This window comes from Nerophis ophidion, linkage group LG09 (assembly GCF_033978795.1).
Source record: "Nerophis ophidion isolate RoL-2023_Sa linkage group LG09, RoL_Noph_v1.0, whole genome shotgun sequence".
In the NCBI taxonomy this organism is placed as follows: domain Eukaryota; kingdom Metazoa; phylum Chordata; class Actinopteri; order Syngnathiformes; family Syngnathidae; genus Nerophis; species Nerophis ophidion.
Genome location: NC_084619.1, coordinates 48372170 through 48395375, shown reverse-complemented (window position 1 = coordinate 48395375; position 23206 = coordinate 48372170). Strand labels below are relative to the sequence as shown.

The following is a 23206-nucleotide window of genomic DNA, read 5'->3' as shown; positions in this document are numbered from 1 at the left end:
TTTGGACGGCACAAGCTCTGCTTTTCTCCGGTAAGAACTGACTTTTTAACCACAATATTCTCAGCCAAACCTGCTGGTTGACATGTGGCCGGGATCCATGTTGGCTTGACCGTGTTCTGATCCATAGGAAACTTTCACCTCCAGGAATTTTAAACAAGGAATCACCATGTGTTTGTGTGGCTAAAGGCTAAAGCTTCCCAACTCCATCTTTCTACTGTGACTTCTCCAATATTAATTGAACAAATTGCAAAAGATTCAGCAACACAGATCTCCAGAATACTGTGTAATTATGCTGTTTAATCAGACGACGTTTAGCTGTGTGTGTGTGCAGCGCTCATACTTCCTAAAAACCCGTGACGTCTTGCGCACACGTCATCATTACATGACGTTTCGAAGACGAAGCTCCCGGGAAATTTAAAATTGTAATTTAGTAAACTAAAAAGGCTGTATTGGCATGTGTTGCAATGTTAATATTTCATCATTGATATATAAACTATCAGACTGTGTGGTGGGTAGTAGTGGGTTTCAGTAGGCCTTTAAGCAGTGGCACAAATATTCATGTCATTTCCAAAACAGAAATTGCAAGATTGTCAGACATTTTAAAAACAAGCTTTAAGTGCACTTTTGTTAATGGTGTCACCAAGATCACATATTAAAACCACACTAAATTAAAGGGCACTTTTTGTACAAAACAACACTACAATAGTTTGAAAAAAGTAAAGTGCACTTTTGTGCATTATGTCACCAAGATATTTCAATAGCTGTCAAATAAAAATGAGCTGCATAATAGGAAATCAAATAGTCTATGTTCTTCTCTATGTGGTAGGTTCCAGTGGACGTTATCTCCTTTTGTTGTTGACTATTTTTTTCATACGCTTTTGATGTAGTAATGGTTGCCTCATCATTTTGTTGGTGTGGCACCGAACGAAGATGTTGACATGCAGAGTTTCAAGCACTCTTCATTCTCTAGCAGGTGACTTTTCAAATGATGCTACATATTAGCAGTAATGCTACTTTTTGTAGCAACGCTTTTGCCCCACACTTGACAAGTATAGACGATATAGTTAATTTCTATATCCCACAGAGACAAACCCACGATATATCGAGTATATCGATATATCGCCCAGCCCTACTTCCAGTGTCGTTCTACTTAGTGTGTTTGTGTGTGTGTAGAAGGGTTATTAATTTTTTCTTCTAGTGATAAGGATACATGGAAGAAACAATTTATTTTATGCCATGGTGGTGTTGATATTGCTTATGTGTAACAAGGAATATGGAAATGTAATTGTGTCCAACGTTGTTCCCGGATCCGATCCCACAATCGGAGCATTACTACTTAGAACAAGAGATGTTCCATAATATTGGACTGCCGATATAATTGGCCGATAAATGCTTTAAAATGCAATATCGGAAATTATCGGTATCAGTTTCAAAATGATCAGTTTCGAAAAGTAAAATTCATGACTTTTTAAAACGCCGCTGTGTACGGAGACATAGGGAGAAGTCCAGAGTGCCAATAAACCTTAAAGGCACTGCCTTTGCGTGCCGGCACAGTCACATAATATCTAACGTTTTTCACACACATAAGTGAATGCCAGGCATACTTGGTCAGCATATTAACAACTTTAACACTGTAACAAATATGCGCCACGCTGTGAACCCACGCAAAACAAGAATGACAAACACATTTCGGGAGAACACTCGCACCGTAACACAACATAAACACAATAGAACAAATACCCAGAACTCCTTGCAGCATTAACTCTTCCAGGACGCTACAATACCCCACCAGCCCCGCATACCTAAATCTCCTCATGCTCTCTCAGGGAGAGCATGTTCCAAATTCCAAGCTGGTGTTTTGAGGCATGTTAAAAAAAAATAATGCACTTTGTGACTTCAATAATAAATATGGCAGTGACATGTTGCCATTTTTTTTCCATAACTTTAGTTGATTTATTTTGGAAAACCTTTTTACATTGTTTAATGCATCCAGCGGCGCATCACAACAAAATTAGGCATAATGTGTTAATTCCACGACTGTATATATCGGTATCGGTTGATATCAGAATCGGTAATTAAAAGTTGGACAATATCGGAATATAGACAAAAAAAGCCATTATCGGACATCTCTACTTGGAACATGAATTTGTTTTGATGGCTGACTGCAAACTTTCCCTCAACTGTCTTTCAGGCAATTTTGATGGACACCAACTGTTCAATGAAGACCAGGTCCTATTCCACGCAGGGAGCTTCCTACCAAGGGGACAACATGGATCCAGACGATGATGATTACGACTAGCAGGATGGCAGCCATGCAGGGTAACATTGAACAAGGGTTCAGATGATCTATTTTGTTGTATAAAAATTAGGAACACAGAAAAAACAGCAACAAAATAAAGCAGCTAAGATGTTTCCGTGTGAATGTCGTGCATCACGTCGTCTCCGTTCAGTGTTCGATTAGAGCTTGTTTCAGGACAAACCAAAGTTGATGTTGATCTGTGTTTGCAAGCGCAATTTGCAGCCGACAGCCTTATTGATTAGACAGCTGGTTTAAAAATCTCTTTGTCAACAGTAGAGGTGCTGAAAAACATGCTTTAGTTCAAATACACGGTGTCACTAAAGTCCAGCAATTATGCATATTCAGTGGTAACTTTGCTTACAAGTCGAATAGACTCCGTGAGCTTGTTTTAAAAACAGTCAATCAACGTCCGTCATTGAAATGAACTTGAAATATCAATCCACGCTACAATTTTTGTATGAAAAACTGTACAAAGGAAGTTTCTACAAACAAACAGTAGTTTCATGAAGTAACTAGTGTGGATAAAAGCTGGGTTACATGAGAATCCACACAAAAAAGTATCTCCATGATATATTTATAAAACAGAACGATTCGATTCTTTGGACACAATTCTTTTTTACACCACAAAAGAACATAATACTAGATCTGCCCAAGCAAAGTCTATGAGCATGAACTGATGAAAGCTACTCGGGTGAGAGGCTAAATGCCTTCTAACACAACTGATTGGTTTATGTGTTTACAATCGGTTTACTTAACGATTCACAACTGCATCTTATCGATTTAGGGGTCTGAAACCTCTCGAACAGCATCGCTAACAACCCTTCGAGCCACCATGATGTTTTTCTTCCATGAATATCATCCACTTCTTTTCAACACTTTCCTTCACACTCACTTTAATCCCACCCATGCTTGGACAAACAAAATATATTCATGGCCAATGTGAGATCCATATGTTACACTAGATGGACGGAATGGAACTATTCGTCGCAACCGAATCAGTTCATCTTAAAACTCACCGAAAGCTGGCTGCATCAGCTCATAGTCGTCATGGATATCCAGCTAGCAGGTTGCGTTAGCCAGCAAAAGGACTGGAGCAGAAAAGTCAGTGAGCATCGAGGTAGGGGACGATGTGTGAAGGGACGTAAATCTCTTTATGATGGACGATTCAATTCGCATCTTGCGACCTTGAGACAAGCGGTAGAAAATGGATGGAGGGATGGACTCAATTCGCGATATCGATACATGGGTAACGATGGGATTCAAAAAGGATGTACGTAAACAGAATGATTCAATGCGATTTGATTTAGTGTACGAACGATTCGATTCTGTGGTTAACGTTTGGTTAGGGTTAACAAAAGCATTCCTTCCTGCTCATACGCCCCTCCTCCAGTTAGGAGATAAATAGTTAAGACCTTGGAATCAATAGCTCAGACGAGATCCGTCCAAAGTAAGTCTATGAGCACGAACTGATGAAAACTACTCGGATGAGAGGACTGACGTCTTCTAAGACAACTGTTCAGTTGAATGAGAATATCAATAACCTGATGAATGAGAACACCCATAGGTACAATCATCTTCAAATATTAAAAACATATTCTATAAAAGTGACACGCTTCCAGTATTTCTTAATTTTTCAAACAAAATATATCTCCAAAAATGTTTTATAAAGTAAAAAGGCAAACACATGCAAGTCAGTGTTGTCCCAGAAGCCTACGGGTTCTATCCAATGGCCATACTTGCCAACCTTGAGACCTCTGAATTCGGGAGATGGGATGGGTTGGGGAACGGGTTTGGTGGTAGGTACATTGTAGCGTCCCGGAAGAGTTAGTGCTGCAAGGTTTACTGGGTATTTGTTCTGTTGTGTTTATGTTGTGTTACAGTGCGGATGTTCTCCCAAAATGTGTTTGTCATTCTTGTTTGGTGTGGGTTCATAGTGTGGCGCATATTTGTAACAGTGTTAAAGTTGTTTATACGCCCACCCTCAGTGTGACCTGTATGGCTGTTGATCAAGTATGCCTTGCATTTACGTAATTGTAGATGTAAGCCACATTTACTATGTGACTGGGCCGGCACGCTGTTTGAATGGAGGAAAAGCAGACGTCACGACAGGTTGTAGAGGACGCCAAAGGCAGGCCCCCAATATTGTTGTCCGGGTGGAAATCGGGAGAAATTTGGGAGAATGATTGCCCCGGGAGATTTTCGGGAGGGCTACTGAAATTCGGGAGTCTCCCAGAAAAATCGAGTGGGTTGGAAAATATGCCAATGGCTTTACTGGGGGGTGGGACTTGCAGGACAAGTATGGGAAGTGACGTGTGTTGTGGAGTTGAAAGAGGAAAGGAAAGTTGCCGGAGAAGAGAGCAAGACACAGAGATTGAGCCCTTTGTACAAGAACATTGCATTTTAATCCGTCTGAGCCGCCATTACTTGGGATTTTACAATATTGGCGGATGGCACAGCACGGAGACGGTCCGGGGTGTTTACATTACATATCATGTGGGTAATTTTTTGGCGGGCAGCCATGACTCTCCTGTTCTTTTCAAAATAAAATGCCTAATGATTGCCAGTCTCACGCCACACCTGGAGCATGTATCTACATCTATTCTCGTCTTGGGTTACACAACAAGAGCATGACTATTTTCACAAACCACTGTGGCTCTCGTGTCGTTTTAAAGACAAAAACTGTCAACTGATCTTTAGTTCCGCACGATAACCAGTTTATGCGTTAACATTCGATTAACCAAAATATTCACAACTGAATCTTATCGTAAATGACGTAACTGAACTGGCCATTTCTCAAACCGAATATCCGTTCATATTGGTTTATCGTTACCTACACTTTGAGTTACCTGTTAGCCTTCATGATTTTCTTTCTTTGATGAATATCATCCACTTCTTCTTAACACTTTCTTTCACTCATTTTCATCCCACCCAGGCTTGGGTTGCTCAATGTCCGTTTGAAATACGGAATTGTCCATTATTTGGAAACAGGAGTAGGCGCCCCTTACTTAGCTGATATTACACGCTTTGTCTCCGTTATACACTGTGAATGGAAAATACTGTGGTTTGCCAAAGACTAAGCCAGTTGATCACTCACCGATCAAACTCATTCCTGTTCGACTTTCCTGGCATTTTTATCTATTCCCTTTGCCTTGGTCGTCACTCTTCTCTGCCTCAGCGTGACGGCTGCTAACTAGCTCGTCAGCTGCTTAGCGTCTAGTCCTCTGACTCCAAGGTACTTTTAACCGCTGTGACGTTTTGTCTTTTAAAAAAAAAGTAGCAATGGTGTTAGCTCTGAGCTCATTTTTGTCGAACGGGAGTAAAAATGGCTAATATTTAGTTTAGCCGGTCTTGCCAGCGAGGTATCCCTTACCTCCTTACACCGGCTGTTGTGGTCGTATCTTCTGGGATTCACCATGACAATTGTTATGTCATCTGATCGCGGGGAAGCCATCCATCCATCCATCCATCCATCTTTCCATTTTCCCCAGCCTAAGCAGAGAAGCCCAGACTTCTCTCTCCCCAGCCAATTGGTCCAGCTCCTCCCGGGGGATCCCGAGGCGTTCCCAGGACAGCCGGGAGACATAGTCTTCCCATTGTATCCTGGGTCTTGGCCTTGGCTTCTTGCCAGTCGGACGTGCCCTAAACACCTCCCTAGGGAGGCGTTCGGGTGCCATCCTTAGCAGATGCCCAAACCACCTCATCTGGCTCCTCTCAATATGGAGGAGCCACGGCTTTACTCTGAGTTCCTCCCGGACATACTTGCCAACCTTGAGACCTCCAATTTCGGGAGGTGGGGGGCGTGATAGGGGGGTGAGCTGGGGGGCGTGGTTATTTACAGCTGTTGTATGCGCAGTTGTACACTTCACTTTCTAAAGTAGATGTTATTGTCTACATATGCATGGATTGATTGATTGATTGATTGATTGATTGATTGAAACTTTTATTAGATTGCACAGCACAGTACAAATTCCGTACAATTAACCACTAAATGGTAACACCGCAATAAGTTTTCAACTTGTTTAAGCCGTGGTACAAATATATACTATCAGCATAATACAGTCATCACACAAGTTAATCATCATAGTATATACATTGAATTATTTACAATCCGGGGAGTGGGATGAGGAGCTCACCTTCACCGCTACAATCAAGTCAACCAACTTTTGACATGACAACTTTTAGATGCACTTCGTCTTCTTGCCTCACTAATAACACTTCTCCACAATTGTGAGGATTTGGCGCGAGACGCACCAGCACTAGCACAGCATTTAAAGGCCTACTGAAATTAGATTTTCTTATTCAAACGGGGATGGCAGGTCCATTCTATGTGTCATACTTGATCATTTCGCAATATTGCCATATTTTTGCTGAAAGGATTTAGTAGAGAACATCCACGATAAAGTTTGCAACTTTTGGTCGCCTGTGCCTGTACCGGAAGTACCAGACGATGTGCGCGTGACGTCACTGATTGTAGAGCTCCTCACATTGTTTACAATCATGGCAATTCGGACCAAGAAAGCGACAATTTCCCCATTAATTTGAGCAAGGATGAAAGGTTCAAGGATGAGGATAGTGAGAGTGAAGGACTCGAAGAAAAAAAATAAGACGAGGGCAATGGGAGCAATTCAGATGTTATTAGACACATTTACCAGGATAATTCTGAAAAATCCCTTATCTGCTTATTGTGTTACTAGTGTTTTAGTGAGATTATATAGTCATACCTGAAAGCCGGAGGGGTGTGGTGACCGCCAGTGTCTCTGAGGGAAGCCACGGAGGAGCCAAGAAAGTCGCAGCTGCCTCCTAGACAGCTGCAGGAGGAACGACACAAGCTCCGCTCATGTTAACAGTAAGAGCCGACTTATTACCACAAATTTTTCTCACCGAAACCTGCCGGTTGACATGTGGTAGGGAACCATGTTCGCTTGACCGCTTTGTTCCATATTAAAGCTTCACAACAAACAAAGAAACACCGGCTGGGTTTGTGTTGCTACAGCCGGCTGCAATTCACCGCTTTCTACCAACATATTTCTTCTTTGTAGTCTCCATTATTAATTGAACAAACTGCAAAAGATTCAGCAACACAGACACAGATGTCCAGAATACTGTGTAATTATGTGATAAAAACAGACTACTTTTAGCCATGATCGGTGCTGGGAGAACATGTCCGCTACCACTGGTGACGTCACAAGCACGCGTCATCATTCCGCGACGTTTTCAACAGGATACTTGGCGGGAAATTTCAAAATTGCAATTCAGTAAACTAAAAAGGCCGTATTGGCATGTGTTGCAATGTTAATATTTCGTCATTGATATATAAACTATCAGACTGTGTGGTCGGTAGTAGTGGGTTTCAGTAGGCCTTTAATGTTACTAGACTGCAATCAGCTGTTAATTCGGGAAAAAAACTCAGTTGATGCACTTAAACGTCAACATCGTCAGATCCACATGACATCGTTGAGTCTTTGACGTAAGCGCATACTTGCCAACCGTGAGACCTTCGAATTCGGGAGATTAGGGGCAGGGTTGGGGGGAGGGGTGTATATATTTTCAAGTATTCAGTTCATGAATGAGTATGTCCGTTCGGCCACCGTGTTCAATGGAGAAGTCTGATCCACAAAATTTGCAGGCAGCAAACCTCTTCCCCTTCGAGCTGTCCTTGATGAACTGGAATTATTTTTTGCCAATCATTTTGGAACTTGCAAACGTACTTCTTCTTACTCGTCGTCGCCATGTCTCTTCTTCATTCTTCTGCTTCGTCTCTGTTATGTTTTTGGACATTACTACTTGCCGTAGGTTTGAAGCAATGCATGATGGGAATCCGGATGTTGTTGGTCAGTGTATTAACATGCCGGCTGGAATAAACACATGCTGGGAAATAGCTCTGTGCCTGCCTACTTTATGGGTTGTAGATAAACCTACTCAGTCGCCTAGTGGTTAGTGTCCGCCCTGAGATCGGTAGGTTGTGCGTTCAAACCACGGCCGAGTCTTACCAAAGACTATAAAAATGGGACCCATTGCTTCCCTGCTTGGCACTCAGCATCAAGGGTTGGAATTGGGGGTTAAATCACCATAAATGATTCCCGGGCGCGGCACCGCTGCTGCCCACTGCTCCCCTCACTTCCCAGGGGGTGATCAAGGGGATGGGTCAAATGCAGACAAATTTCACCACACCTAGTGTGTGTGTGACAATCTTTTTAAAACTTTTTAAAAACCTATCCTTTCCTATCCTATGGATAACAGAGACATGTATGTGAAGTTGTGCACTGAGCTCCATAAGCCGTAGATGTTATGTGACTGGGCCGGCACGGGTGGAAATGGGGAGAAATTTGGGAGAATGGTTTCCCCGGGAGAATTTCGGGTGGGGCACTGAAATTCGGGAGTCTCCTGGGAAAATCGGGAGTGTTGGCATGTATGCGTAAGTGACGTGTCATGTAGATGGCCGAGAAAGATTATTCCGATTCTAATTATGGTTGTAGCTTCGACTGTCAAGTTGACAAACTATTTTGAAGAACCATTTACGCTTGTTTTTTCAGCAAATGGAAGCCCAGTTCTATCACAGTACGTGATTAAGTATTTCCACTTTGTCGCCTTAGCAATGACACCTTGAGGATTCTTTGTGCTAGCAGTAAGTACCATAATCTACAGTGGAACACACTCAAGGCTATTATATTGAGTGAAACGAGTGTAAAGTTCACTATATGGGTGTTCTTTCATGTTTAAAAAAAAAACGTTAGAAGGTCGTAAAACTTTTTTTAAAGGGGAACATTATCTCAATTTCAGAAGGGTTAAAACCAATAAAAATAAGTTCCCAGTGGCTTATTTTATTTTTCGAAGTTTTTTTCAGAATTTTACCCATCATGGAATATCCCGAAAAAAGGCTTTAAAGTGCCTGATTTTCGCTATCTGTATATCCCCCCCGCCCCCATATTTTCCTGTGACGTCACTGCGTGATGCCAATACAAACAAACATGGCGGATAGAACAGTAAGATATAGCGACATTAGCTCGGATTCAGACTCGGATTTCAGCGGCTTAAGCGATTCAACAGATTACGCATGTATTGAAACGGATGGTTGGAGTGCGGAGGCAGGTAGCGAAAACGAAATTGAAGAAAAAACTGAAGCTATTGAGCCATATCACGACGGACAAAGGCAACGAGGACGATTTCGCCAATTGCCTTCTAACCAACGATTGCATCTTTTGACCACTGGAGCAACTTAAATCCGTCAATTGGTAAGTGTTTGTTTGGCATTAATTGTGGGTGGAGGGAAAGGCTGGATGCAAACATAGCTACAAATGTACATACAGCTAGCCTAAATAGCATGTTAGCATTGATTAGCTGGCAGTCATGCCGTGACCAAATATGTCTGATTAGCACATAGGTCAATAACATCAATAAAACTCACCTTTGTGATTTTGTTGACTTTATCGTTGGAAATGCTTCTGCTTTGAGTGTCGCAGGATATCCACACATCTCTGTGCCATCTGTCGTAGCATAGCTGTCGTCGGTAAAATGTGCAGAACAAACAAGGGACTTTCGCATCTTTTGACCACTGGTGTACTTGAATCTGTCGATTTGTATGTGTTTGTTAGGCATTAAATGTAGGTGGAGATAAAGGCTGGATGCAAATATAGCTACAAATGAGGCAAAATGATGCAATATGTACATACAGCTAGCCTAAATAGCATGTTAGCATCGATTAGCATGCCGTGACCATTGATATGTCTGATTAGCACACTCCACGTGAGTAAACTTGAATCCGTCCCTGATCGTGTTGTTACACCCTCCGACAACACACCGACGAGGCATGAGGTCTCCAAGGTACGGAAAACAGTCGAAAAAACGGAAAATAACAGAGCTGATTTGACTTGGTGTGTGTAATGTGTTTGAGAAAATGGCGGATTGCTTCCCGTTGTGACGTCACGGGTGAAAGGTCATTGCTCCGACAGCGAACAATTGAAAGACGTTTCAATCGGAAATCGGTTAAAAAAACATATGGTCTTTTTTCTGCAACATCAAGGTATATATTGACGCTTACATAGATAGTACTTTATTGATTCCTTCAGGTGAGTTCCTTCAGGAACATTATCACCAGACATAGGTCTGGTCATAATGTTCCCCTTTAATGCTTTAACCTCTAAAGGCCTTAGTGGCCACATGCATGGACAGCACCTTTTAGCTCTTATTTTCAAAATTGTGCACACTACTGGATTGGGGTCTTATGGTCGCTACTGTGGGCACTTACTCTGCTATCTGGTCGTGTAAGAAGAGTATAACATGCAAAGGAATTTGGGGGGAAAAAAGTGTAAAAATAAAAATGTGCATGCCACTACACATGAAGTACACGTTTGTGTACTTATGGACTAAGTACATCATATTAAAAGGTTAGTTTTAGTTTTTATTCTAATTAGGGTCCAATAAGCCCATATACAGTGGGGCAAAAAAGTATTTAGTCAGCCACCGATTGTGCAAGTTCTCCCACTTAAAATGATGACAAAGGTCTGTAATTTTCATCATAGGTACCCTTCAACTGTGAGAGACAGAATGTGAAAAAAAATCCAGGAATTCACATTGTAGGAATTTAAAAAAAAATATTTGTAAATTATGGTGGAAAAGAAGTATTTGGTCAACCATTCAAAGCTCTCACTGATGGAAGGAGGTTTTGGCTCAAAATCTCATGATACATGGCCCCATTCATTCTTTCCTTAACACGGATCAATCGTCCTGTCCCCTTAGTAGAAAAAATAGCCCCATAGTAATGATTTTTCCACCCCATGCTACACAGTAGGTTAGGTGTTCTTGGGATGCAACTCAGTATTCTTCTTCCTCCAAACATGACGAATTGAGTTTATACCAAAAAATTATATTTTGGTTTCATCTGACCACATGACATTCTCCCAATCCTCTGCTGTATCATCCATGTATCCATTTTGGTATAAACTCAACTCGTCGTGTTTGCTTTGGGGCTGTTTTTCTGCTAAGGGGACAGGACGATTGATCCGTGTTAAGGAAAGAATGAATCGGGCCATGTATCATGAGATTTTGAGCCAAAACCTCCTTCCATTGTGAGAGCTTTGAACGGTTGACCAAATATTTATTTTCCACCATAATTTACAAATAAATTCTTTAAAATTCCTACAATGTGAATTCCTGGATTTTTTTTTTCACATTCTGTCCCTCACAGTTGAAGTGATGAAAATTACAGACCTCTGTCATCATTTTAAGTGGGAGAACTTGCACAATCGGTGGATGACTAAATACTTTTTTGCCCCACTGTAGCAAAGAGAAATAAAAAAAAAAGCGTGTAAACAAACAGCTTGTTCCTTAACTATGAAAATATTAAATGTATCGTTGATACTTTGCAGAAAGTTGTTACCAAGGAACCAATTAGCGACGATAAACGAGGGACGACTGTATGAGACATAAACTGTATAATATGAAAAAATATGATATCCTTTTTGATGTAAATAATTCATTTAATTTTGATATATTTTAATGGATATTAAATTACAAACAAATTGTTTAAATTATTTGAATTTTTCAATAACTAACACCTATCATGCATTAATATGACATGTGTATATTATCCAGTTTGTCCAGACTTTAGGGACACCGTGTATTTCAAATCCCACATCCTTTGCCATGTAAAGCCTTTTTCCCCCTAATGAAAAACACTATTTTTTTTGTATTGTAAAGGCATTGAAATAATGAAATGTGATGTTCATAAAGTGTTGTCCCAAGTATTTGTTTTGAAATATTGGACAATGGTATACAGTAAATGATACAGGATGCTTAGGGATTGTGGAATGAGTGGAACCATACAAATCCTAAAAAAAAAAAAAGAGTACTTGTGTTGTATGCACAGAAAGAAACATGAAGTAAATGTGAAATGAAAAGTATCCCAGCAGGCATGATACGTTAAAACAAGGTTGAGAACTTGTTGAATTAGGTCCTGATGTTGAGTTACCATGAATTGATTAACGTGGACCCCGACTTAAACAAGTAGAAAAACTTATTGGGGTGTTACCATTTAGTGGTCAATTGTACGGAATATGTACTGAACTGTGCAATCTACTAATAAAAGTATCAATCAATCAAAAACTCAAACATAACGTTGAAACAACATACTGTTTGACAATGTTTAATCAATGACGTTGATTTGACCATTCAAATTTAGTCATCTCCCAACCAACAGCCTGGATCCAAGGTTAGACATCAATGTTGCCTCAATTCACAAAAACAACAATTTTGCAGCGATATTTCAAAGTAAGTTTTTAAAGGACATGTACGTATAATCAACGTTGTATCAATGTCTTGTGCCCGCTGGGATTAGTATCACCATGAGGTGCCTAATTATTTCAGAAGCCATTTGGCGAGTGTTGGGTGATTCAATATTCCACCACTGTAAAGAAAAAAAAAAGAAGCAGGTTGTCAGTATTTACGCTGTGTAGTTGTACTATTGTAGACTGAAATTAACCAATTCCATTGGTTGCTGTCTTGTTCATGTGTTTACGAAGCATCCGGGCAACCGCACGGTTTTGTAAGAAGTCAACATTTACGATAAAAGTGACAAATGACGATGTACAGTACGTATTTTTTTTTAAAGCAGTAAATATATTGCATTTTTTCCCCAAAAAATTACAGAAACAAAACTGCATACACAATGACGACAAAGACATTAAAATGTTTGTACGTGCACTAATCCTTCTTCCCGTGGGTAACAATCCAAAAAATAAATACGTTGTGTCATGGTCAAGGTTTATTTATGAAGTTGCCTCAAAGACCCATATAGTCCAGGTGACAGAAATGTCACTAAGAAGTTCTCCTGGTGTAATTTGTGTCCCTGAAAATGAATCTGGCAGTCATTTTCCATGATGTCAATGAGTTTTTGAGTAATCAGTACACACAGTGGGGCAAAAAAGTATTTAGTCAGCCACCGATTGTACAAGTTCTCCCACTTAAAATGATGACAGAGGTCTGTAATTTTCATCATAGGTACACTTCAACTGTGAGAGACAGAATGTGAAAAATAATCCAGGAATTCTCATTGTAGGAATTTAAAAAAATTTTTTTGTAAATTATGGTGGAAAATAAGTATTTGGTCACTTCAAACAAGGAAGATCTCTGGCTCTCACAGACCTGTAACTTCTTCTTTAAGAAGCTCTTCTGTCCTCCACTTGTTAGCTGTATTAATGGAACTTGTTTGAACTTGTTATCTGTATAAAAAACACCTGTCCACAGCCTCAAACAGTCAGACTCCAAACTCCACTATGGCCAAGACTAAAGAGCTGTCGAAGGACACCAGGAAAAGAATTGTAGACCTGCACCAGACCTGGAAGAGTGAATCTACAATAGGCAAGCAGCTTGGTGTGAAAAAAATCAACTGTGGAAGCAATTATCAGAAAATGGAAGACATACAAGACCGCTGATAATCTCCCTCGATCTGGGGCTCCACGCACTCCACTATGCAGACAGGGAATCAAATCCTGCAGTGCCAGACGCGTCCCCCTGCTTAAGCCAGTGCATGTCCAGGCCTGTCTGAAGTTTGCCGAGAGCACATGGGTGATACAGCAGAGGATTGTGAGAATGTCATGTGGTCAGATGAAACCAAAATCTAACTTTTTGGTATAAACTCAACTCGTCGTGTTTGGAGGAAGAAGAATACTGAGTTGCATCCCAAGAACACCATACCTACTGTGAAGCATGGTGTAAACTCAACTCGTCGTGTTTGCTTTTGGGCTGTTTTTCTGCTAAGGGGACCGGACAATTGATCCGTGTTAAGGAAAGAATGAATGGGGCCATGTATCGTGAGATTTTGAGCCAAAACCTCCTTCCATTAGTGAGAGCTTTGAATGGTTGACCAAATACTTGTTGCCGTTGTTTTTTTTCATGTTTTTGTAAAGTTTTTCTAATATTTTCGCGATCGACCGGTAGGGTTTTCAAAGATCGACTGGTCGATCGCAATCGACGGGTCAGGGACTCCCGGTCCTGAGTTTCAGGAGGCTACTATTTATTTGCCTGAATCTGTGCAGATTTTGGCGTATTTTGAATGGTTTGCAGGCAAACAGAAAAGCGATCTTGAAAACATATTTAAAATGGGATGAAGTGAATTGTAACACTCTTCAGAATTTTTTGTTTTTTTAAAATATTTCAACCATTCATCGTCACCAATACGTTACTGCTCGCCACAACTTCACTTCATTTGACACTCACAGTATTTAGAGAAGACAACATCATGTCTTTACATCTGAGAGGTGCACACATTTAGAATTAATCGGTGAAAGACAAAGTTAGACTCAGACTCATTTGTGCATCGTTAAGTAACGTGTTTGATTGACATAAGTGTGTGTGCTGCTGTGATCGTGACACTAATGAGAAAAAATAATGTTTGTTTGCAGTTGATTTCCCGTTACAAATATTAGTCTCATCTACAATTCATGTCTGCAGTTGTTTTAACGGTGTGAAGTAGGGCTGGGGATGTGGACCAAAACTGATATCCCAGTGTTTTTAGGTGGAAAGGTGTTTACTTGAAGTAGCAGTGAAGTGGAAAACAAGTTTTCTTCATATTGAAGCTGTTATCATATACAGCAGTGGTCCCCAACCACCGGGCCGCGGCCCGATACCGGTCCGCGGACCGGTACCGGGCCGTGGCCCGATTGGTACCGGGCCGCAGAAGAATTTTTTCTTTAAAAAAAATAATAATAATATATATATATATTTTTTTTATTCAATCAACATAAAAAACACAATATACACTTACAATTAGTGCACCCACCACAAAAACCTCAATTTTTCATGACAAAAACGTCCCTTTTTCATGACAAAGTAGAAAAAAAACAAAAACAAAAAAAAAAGGACACCCCCGGGCCGCGGGACAGATTATTAAGCGTTGACCGGTCTGCAGATACAAAAAGGTTGGGGACCACTGATATGTGTGACGGTTTTGGGTTCTGTGGGACCTTTAGGGGAAAGATGGTCCTTTATTGGGGTACTTTGGGACCTTGTGACTGTTTAAGGTCCTGTGGGACCTATAGGTGAAAGATAGTCCTTTATTGGGGTACTTTGGGACCTTGTGACTGCTTAGGGTCCTCTGAGACCTTAAAAGGTAAGATGGTCCTTTATTGAGGTACTTTTGAACCTTTAGGGGGAAGATGGTCCTGTATCAAGGTACTTTGGGACCTTCTAACTGTTCAGGGTCTTCTGGGACATTTAGGGGGAAAATGGTCCTCTATTGAGGTACTTTGGGACCTTGTGACTGTTTGGTGTCCTGTGGAACCATTAGGGGAAAGATGGTCCGTTATTGGTGTACTTTGAGACCTTGTGACTGTTTATGATTATCTGGGACCTTAAGAGGTAAGATGGTCCTTTATTGAGGTACTTTAGGATCTGTAGGGATAAGATTGTCCTGTATCGAGGTACTTTCGGACCTTGTGAATGTTTAGGGTCGTCTGGGACCTTTAGGTGAAAGATAGTCCTTTATTGGGGTACTTTGGGACTTTATGACTGTTAAAGGTCCTGTAGGACCTTTAGGTGAAAGATAGTCTTTTTATTGGGGTACTTTGGGACCTTGTGACTGTTTAGGGTTCTCTGAGACCTTAAGAGGTAAGATGGCCCTTTATTGATGTACTTTTGAACCTTTAGGGGGAAGATGGTCCTGTATCAAGGTACTTTGGGACCTTCTAACTGTTCAGGGTCTTCTGGGACATTTAGGGGGAAAATGGTCCTCTATTGAGGTACTTTGGGACCTTGTGACTGTTTGGTGTCCTGTGGAACCATTAGGGGAAAGATGGTCCGTTATTGGTGTACTTTGAGACCTTGTGACTGTTTATGATTATCTGGGACCTTAAGAGGTAAGATGGTCCTTTATTGAGGTACTTTAGGATCTGTAGGGATAAGATTGTCCTGTATCGAGGTACTTCGGGACATTGTGACTGTTTAGGGTCCTCTGGGACCTTTAGGGGGAAGATGGACCTTTATTTAGGTACTTTAGGATATTGTGGCTGTTTAGGGTCCCTCTGGGAACTTTAGGGTGATTATGGTCCTTTACTGAGGTACTTTGTGACTGTTTGGGGTCACGTTGGACCTTTTGGGGAAAGATTGTTCTTTTATTGAGGTATTTTGGAAACTTGTGACTCTTTGTGGTCTTGTGGGACCTTAAGGGGGAATATGGTCTTTATTTGAGGTACTTTGGGACCTTGTGATTGTTTGTGGGCTTGTGGGACTTGTAGGGGGAAGATTGTCCTTTATTGAGGTACTTTAGGATCTTGTGACTGTTGTGGGTCCTCTGGGACCTTTAGGGTGAATATGGTCCTTTACTAAGGTACTTTGTGAGTGTTTGTGTTCTTGTGGGACCTTTAGGGGGAAAATGGTCCTTTATTGAGGTACTTTGGGATCTTGTGACTGTTTGGGGTTCTGTGGGACCTTTAGGGGGAGGATGGTCCGTTATTGGGTTCCTTTGAGACATTGTGACTGTTTAGGGTCCTCTGGTACTTCAAGAGGTAAGATGGTCCTTTATTGAGGTATTTTTGGATCTTTAGGGGGAAGAAGGTCCTGTATCGAGGTACTTTGGGACCTTGTGACTGATTAGGGTCCTGTGGGACCTATAGAGGAAAGAAAGTCCGTTATTGGGGTACTTTGGGACCTTGTGACTGTTTGGTGTTCTTTGGGACCCTTAGGGGGAGGATGGTCCATTATTGGGTTACTTTGAGACCTTGTGACTGTTTAGGGTCCTCTGGTACCTCAAGAGGTAAGATGGTCCTTTATTGAGGTACATTTGGATCTTTAGGGGGAAGGTGGTCCTGTATCGAGGTACTTTGGGACCTTGTTACTCTTTGGGGTACTCTGTGACCTTTAGGGGGAAAATGGTCCTCTATTGAGGTACTTTGGGACTGTTTAAGGTCCTGTGGGACCTTTAGGGGAAAGATGGTCCTTTATTGTGTACTATGAGACAGTGTGACTGTTTAGGGTCCTCTGGGACCTTTAGGATGAAGATGGTCTTTTATTGAGGTACTTTGGTACCTTGTGACTGTTTGGGGTCCTGTGGGACCTTAAGGGGGGAAATGGTCTTTTATTGAGGTACTATGAGACAGTCTGACTGTTTAGGGTCCTCTGGGACCTTTAGGATGAAGATGGTCTTTTATTGAGGTACTTTGGTACCTTGTGACTGTTTGGGGTCCTGTGGGACCTTAAGGGGGGAAATGGTCTTTTATTGAGGTACTATGAGACAGTGTTACTGTTTAGGGTCCTCTGGGACCCTAAGAGGTAAGATGGCCATTTATTGAGGAACTTTGGGAACTTGTGACTGTTTGGAGTCATGTGAGACCTTTAGAGGGAAGATGGTCCTCTATTGAAGTACTTTGGGATCTTGTAACTGTTCAGAGTCTTCTGGGACCTTTAGGGGGTAGATTGTCCTCTATTGAGGTACTTTGGGACCTTGTGACTCTTCAGGGTTTTCTGGGACCTTTAGGAGGAAGATGGTCCTCTATTGAGGTACTTTGAGACCTTGTTACTTTCTAGGGTCCTCTGGGACCTTTAGGCTGAAGATTGTCCTTTATTGGGGTACTTTGGGACTTTGTGAATGTGTAGGGTCCTCTGGGCCCTTTAGGGGGGAGATGGTCCTCTATTGAGGTACGTTGGGACCTTGTTACTGTTCAGGGTCTTCTGGGACCTTTAGGGGGAAAATGGTCCTCTATTGAGGTACTTTGAGACCTTATGACTGTTTAAGGTCCCGTGGGACCTTTAGGGGAAAGATGGTCCTTTATTTTGTACTATGAGACAGTGTGACTGTTTAGGGTCCTCTGGGACCTTTAGAATGAAGATGGTCTTTTATTGAGATACTTTGGTACCTTGTGACTGTTTAGGGTCCTGGGGGACCTTAAGGGGGAAAATGGTCCTTTATTGAGGTACTATGAGACAGTGTGACTGTTTAGGGTCCTCTGGGACCCTAAGTGGTAAGATGGCCATTTATTGAGGTACTTTGGGAACTTGTGACTGTTTTGGAGTCATGTGGGACCTTTAAGAGGAAAATGGTCCTCAAGTACTTTGGGACCTTGTGACTGTTGAGGGTCTTCTGGGACTTTTAGGGGGAAGATTGTCCTCTATTTAGGTACTTTGTGACTGTTCAGGGTTATCTGGGACTTTTAGGGGGAAGAAGGTCCTTTATTGGGGTACTTTGGGACCTTTTTACTTTTTAGGGTCCTCTGGGACCTTTAGGGTGAAGATGGTCCTTTATTGGAGTACTTTGGGACCTTGTGACTGTCTAGGGTCCTCTGGGTCCTTTAGGGGGAAAATGGTCCTCTATTGAGGTACTTTGGGACCTTGTGACTGTTTAGGGTCCTGTGGGACTTTTAAGGCGAAGATGGTCCTTTATTGGGTACTATGAGACAGTGTGACTGTTTAGGGTCCTCTGGGACCTTTAGGATGAAGATGGTCATTTATTAAGGCATTTTGGAACCTTGTGACTGTCTAGGGTCCTCTGGGACCTTTAGGGGGAAAATGGTCCTCTATTGAGGTACTTTGGGACCTTGTGACTGTTTAGGGTCCTGTGGGACTTTTAGGGGGAAGATGGTCCTTTATTGGGTACTATGAGACAGTGTGACTGTTTAGGGTCCTCTGGGACCTTTAGGATGAAGATGGTCATTTATTAAGGCATTTTGGAACATTGTGACTGTTTGGGGTCCTGTGGGAATTTTAGGGGAAAAATTGTTCTTTATTGGAATATTTTGGACCTTGTGAATGTTTAGGGTCCTGTGGGACCTTAAGAGGTAAGATGGTCTTTTATTGAGGTACTTTGGGAACTTGTGACTCTTTGGAGTTATCTGGGACCTATAAGGGAAGATGGTCCTCTATTGAGGTACTTTGGGATCTTGTTACTGTTCAGGGTCTTCTGGGACCTTTAGGGGGAAGATTGTCCTCTATTGAGGTACTTTGGGACCTTGTGACTGTTCAGGGTTTTCTGGGACCTATAGGGGGGAGATGGTCCTCTATTGGGGTACTTTGAGACCTTGGTACTTCTTATGGTCGTATGGGACCTTTAGGGTGAAGATGGTCCTTTATTGGGGTTATTTGGGACCTTGTGAATGTGTAGAGTCCTCTGTGACCTTTAGGGGGGAGATGGTCCTCTATTGAGGATAATTGGGACCTTGTGACTCTTCAGGGCCTTCTGGGACCTTTAGGGGAAAAATGTTCCTCTATTGAGGTACTTTGGGACCTTATGACTGTTTAGGGTCCTGTGGGACCTTTAGGGGAAAGATGGTCCTTTATTTTGTACTATGAGACAGTGTGACTGTTTAGGGTCCTCTGGGACCTTTAGGATGAAGATGGTCTTTTATTGGGGTACTTTGGAACCTTGTGACTGTTTGGGGTCCTATGGGACATTAAGGGGGAAAATGGTCCTTTGTTGAGGTACTATGACACAGTGTGACTGTTTAGGGTCCTCTGGGACCCTAAGAGGTAAGATGGCCATTTATTGAGGTACTTTGGGAACTTGTGACTGTTTTGGAGTCATGTGGGACCTTTAAGAGGAAAATGGTCCTCAAGTACTTTGGGACCTTGTGACTGTTGAGGGTCTTCTGGGACTTTTAGGGGGAAGATTGTCCTCTATTTAGGTACTTTGTGACTGTTCAGGGTTATCTGGGACTTTTAGGGGGAAGAAGGTCCTTTATTGGGGTACTTTGGGACCTTTTTACTTTTTAGGGTCCTCTGGGACCTTTAGGGTGAAGATGGTCCTTTATTGGAGTACTTTGGGACCTTGTGACTGTCTAGGGTCCTCTGGGTCCTTTAGGGGGAAAATGGTCCTCTATTGAGGTACTTTGGGACCTTGTGACTGTCTAGGGTCCTCTGGATCCTTTAGGGGGAAAATGGTCCTCTATTGAGGTACTTTGGGACCTTGTGACTGTTTAGGGTCCTGTGGGACTTTTAGGGGGAAGATGGTCCTTTATTAGGTACTATGAGACAGTGTGACTGTTTAGGGTCCTCTGGGACCTTTAGGATGAAGATGGTCATTTATTAAGGCATTTTGGAACCTTTTGACTGTCTAGGGTCCTCTGGGACCTTTAGGGGGAAAATGGTCCTCTATTGAGGTACTTTGGGACCTTGTGACTGTTTAGGGTCCTGTGGGACTTTTAGGGGGAAGATGGTCCTTTATTGGGTACTATGAGACAGTGTGACTGTTTAGGGTACTCTGGGACCTTTAGGATGAAGATGGTCATTTATTAAGGCATTTTGAAACCTTGTGACTGTTAGGGGTCCTGTGGGACTTTTAGGGGAAAAATTCTTCTTTATTGGAATATTTTGGACCTTGTGAATGTTTAGGGTCCTGTGGGACCTTAAGAGGTAAGATGGTATTTTATTGAGGTACTTTGGGACTTTGTGACTGTTTGGAGTCATGTGGGACCTTTAGGGTGAAGATGGTTCTTTATCAGGATACTTTTGGACATTCTGTGTTGTTAGTCCTTTCCTGATGAGTTCATGGACTTTTTCCAGTAGTAGTAGACAGTACTTTTAAGTTTGGTAAAAACCTGTCCAAGAAACTGGTTCTTTAGTCACCTGAGTCTAAAAATATAGTTTAAGACCTTATTTTTAACATTATGGGAGTCCTCCAGACATGAAGTATTACCACATAGTCATCTTTAGTTCGCTATAGTAATGCTGCTTGAGGTTGAGCCAATCAGCAGCCTCAATACTGAACAGTGTGATCTGATTGGTTTGGTTTCATCCAGTGGCTAATACTATTGTAGTGTTGATAATATTTTATTTGAAAATGCTTTATTTAGGCCCAAAAATTTAAAAAATGCTTAAAAAATATGTGGTACTTTGACTCTGAAGTACAAGGGATGACTTTAATGTATTGGTGAAGGAAGTCAGTAAAGTACTGTTATTTGCACTAAGCAGAGAAATACACAACATTGATCAGTTTGAAAATAAAGGTTTGAGAAAGAACACAAACTTTCCATTCTTTAGGATGAAATCAACAGTGAAGCAAACACGTTTGTTTATATCTTGTTAGGATTGAAGACAATAACGTTCACTTCCTGTTTGCCAAAGAAAATAAAAGACAGTATTTGCTTCGTGGATCACATAGAAACTTGCTGATCCTTCACACTAATTTTAAAAAATGCATCACAATCGCATCAAATACCAGAAATAAAAACATCTTTCACCTGCTTTTCACGTGACATCAACTCAAATAAACGCATGAAAATTGCATTTAAATATGAATGGAAAGAATGTACATGAAAGATGACTGGCCAAGATGCCAACAAGACAATTATGATCCACAATATTGATGTTGGAGCTGCTAAAATCTTTAAAAGCAAAATATTTATTTTTCCATAAAGAATGTTTTCATTTAAAAGTGCTCTCAACAAAATGAAAAAGCTTGATTGCTGCGTGCTGACAAAATACACACAGAGGGATGTGGACTTTTCAGGAATCAGTAACTCAGTGGCACCAATTTCCAGTACTTTAGAGTGTGTACATTTTTCAGGTAATTTCTGAGTACTAGTTGAAAATATGCAATAATTTAAGTTTGTCTTAGGTGTGTTGCCATGGTCAGAGAGTAGTCTTTGCCATTAAAGTGACTGTGTCAGTCTTGTATTTTGTTAAGTCCTACAAAGTGTTTATACTGCAAGTATTGTGCTTATTAGGGTCTGTGTATGTCGCGGCCATTTGTCTTTTTGTTTGGAATAGAGAATTACTTTAACATAAATAAACTTTCCCGTTTTTTGGTTTGATAATAAAAATAAAAAAAATCGGATCATTACCCTTTTTCTGTTATCCGATTTTAATGATGTTTTTAAAAATATTAAATGGTAATCAAAACAATGAGTGGGAAACTAATTTCTCTTTTCCCTGTTCAGGGTTTGGACATAATCGTAGGTTGCACATACACGGTGACTCTTTCCAGATCCTCGTCTATGAGGAACAAACAACAACTGAAAAAAAGCTACGTTTGCGTTCTTGATAGAAAACAAATAAAATGTCACTTTCCATGTCTTTGGACATAAACACAGAAGGGAACTCTTGACCGTGAAAAAACAGTTTTGACTGTCACCTTTCTTTGTCCTTTTCTTCTGTTGTTCCGGGTCACTCACAAATGAGGATCTGAAATCAAACAGGGAACAGAAAAAAAAGTTTTCCACTTGTGGGCTCCAGCACCTGCCGGCAAACCCGAAAGGGACAATCGGTAGAAATGGGATGGATGGATGTTTCGGTCAGTGTACCTTCCGTTCATTCTATTTTCAATTCTTAAACGCAAATGAAAAAACAAAATTAGGGCAGTTTTTCGATCTCAGTATGTATTGCAGATTTTAAAACAAACAAAAAAGGGTTGATTTTCATTTAAATATTGCCATGAAATTGGATTTTGTGCTGTTTTCCTGTTATTGATTTGTATTTTTCCAGATGGAAACAAAAATCGAAAACATTTTTATCCAAAATGCAAAATTCCGTGGTTATCTGTGTGATGACAAAATGAACCGGAAGCAGTATTTTAACTTTTCTTTTGCGTTTAGCATAACGGTAGCATCTTTGTTCAGCAGGCGTCCTATTGTCGTTTTAAAAAGGTGTCATTTAAATACTTGTCCAATTTTTGTTTCAGAAATCAAAATAGCAAAAATGGTCCAACATGTGATTTTTTTTTTTTTTTTGCATTTAAGAATTACAAATAGAATGAACGGAAGGTACACGGATCTGTTTCAATTCCCTTTTTTTTTTAATTTTTTTTTTTTTTAAAACGTCAATAAACTCAAGATAACAGATAATGGATAACGACTCCTTTTTCCAAAATCAAAAAAACGGGAAAAGTAGATTTTTATGTTAAAATATTTTTGTACATAGACCTACTTACTACACACCAGCTGTTAGATTGTAACGTGCATCCTGTTTGGAGTTTTCATTACCAAACTT

At 41.0% G+C, this 23206-nt stretch overlaps 1 protein-coding gene across 2 annotated transcripts in view; it reads left to right on the top strand.

Annotated features, from left to right (window-relative positions):
* The window catches only part of slc18a2 (solute carrier family 18 member 2), a 147162-nt gene extending 144750 nt beyond the window's left edge, over positions 1-2412 (top strand). For both annotated transcript variants that reach the window (XM_061911106.1, XM_061911107.1), the window contains one exon: positions 2192-2412. In XM_061911106.1, coding sequence (XP_061767090.1) covers positions 2192-2299 — 108 coding nt within the window. In that variant the 3' untranslated portion in view covers positions 2300-2412. The remainder of the gene's footprint in view (positions 1-2191) is intronic.
* The last annotated feature ends 20794 nt before the right edge of the window (positions 2413-23206 follow it).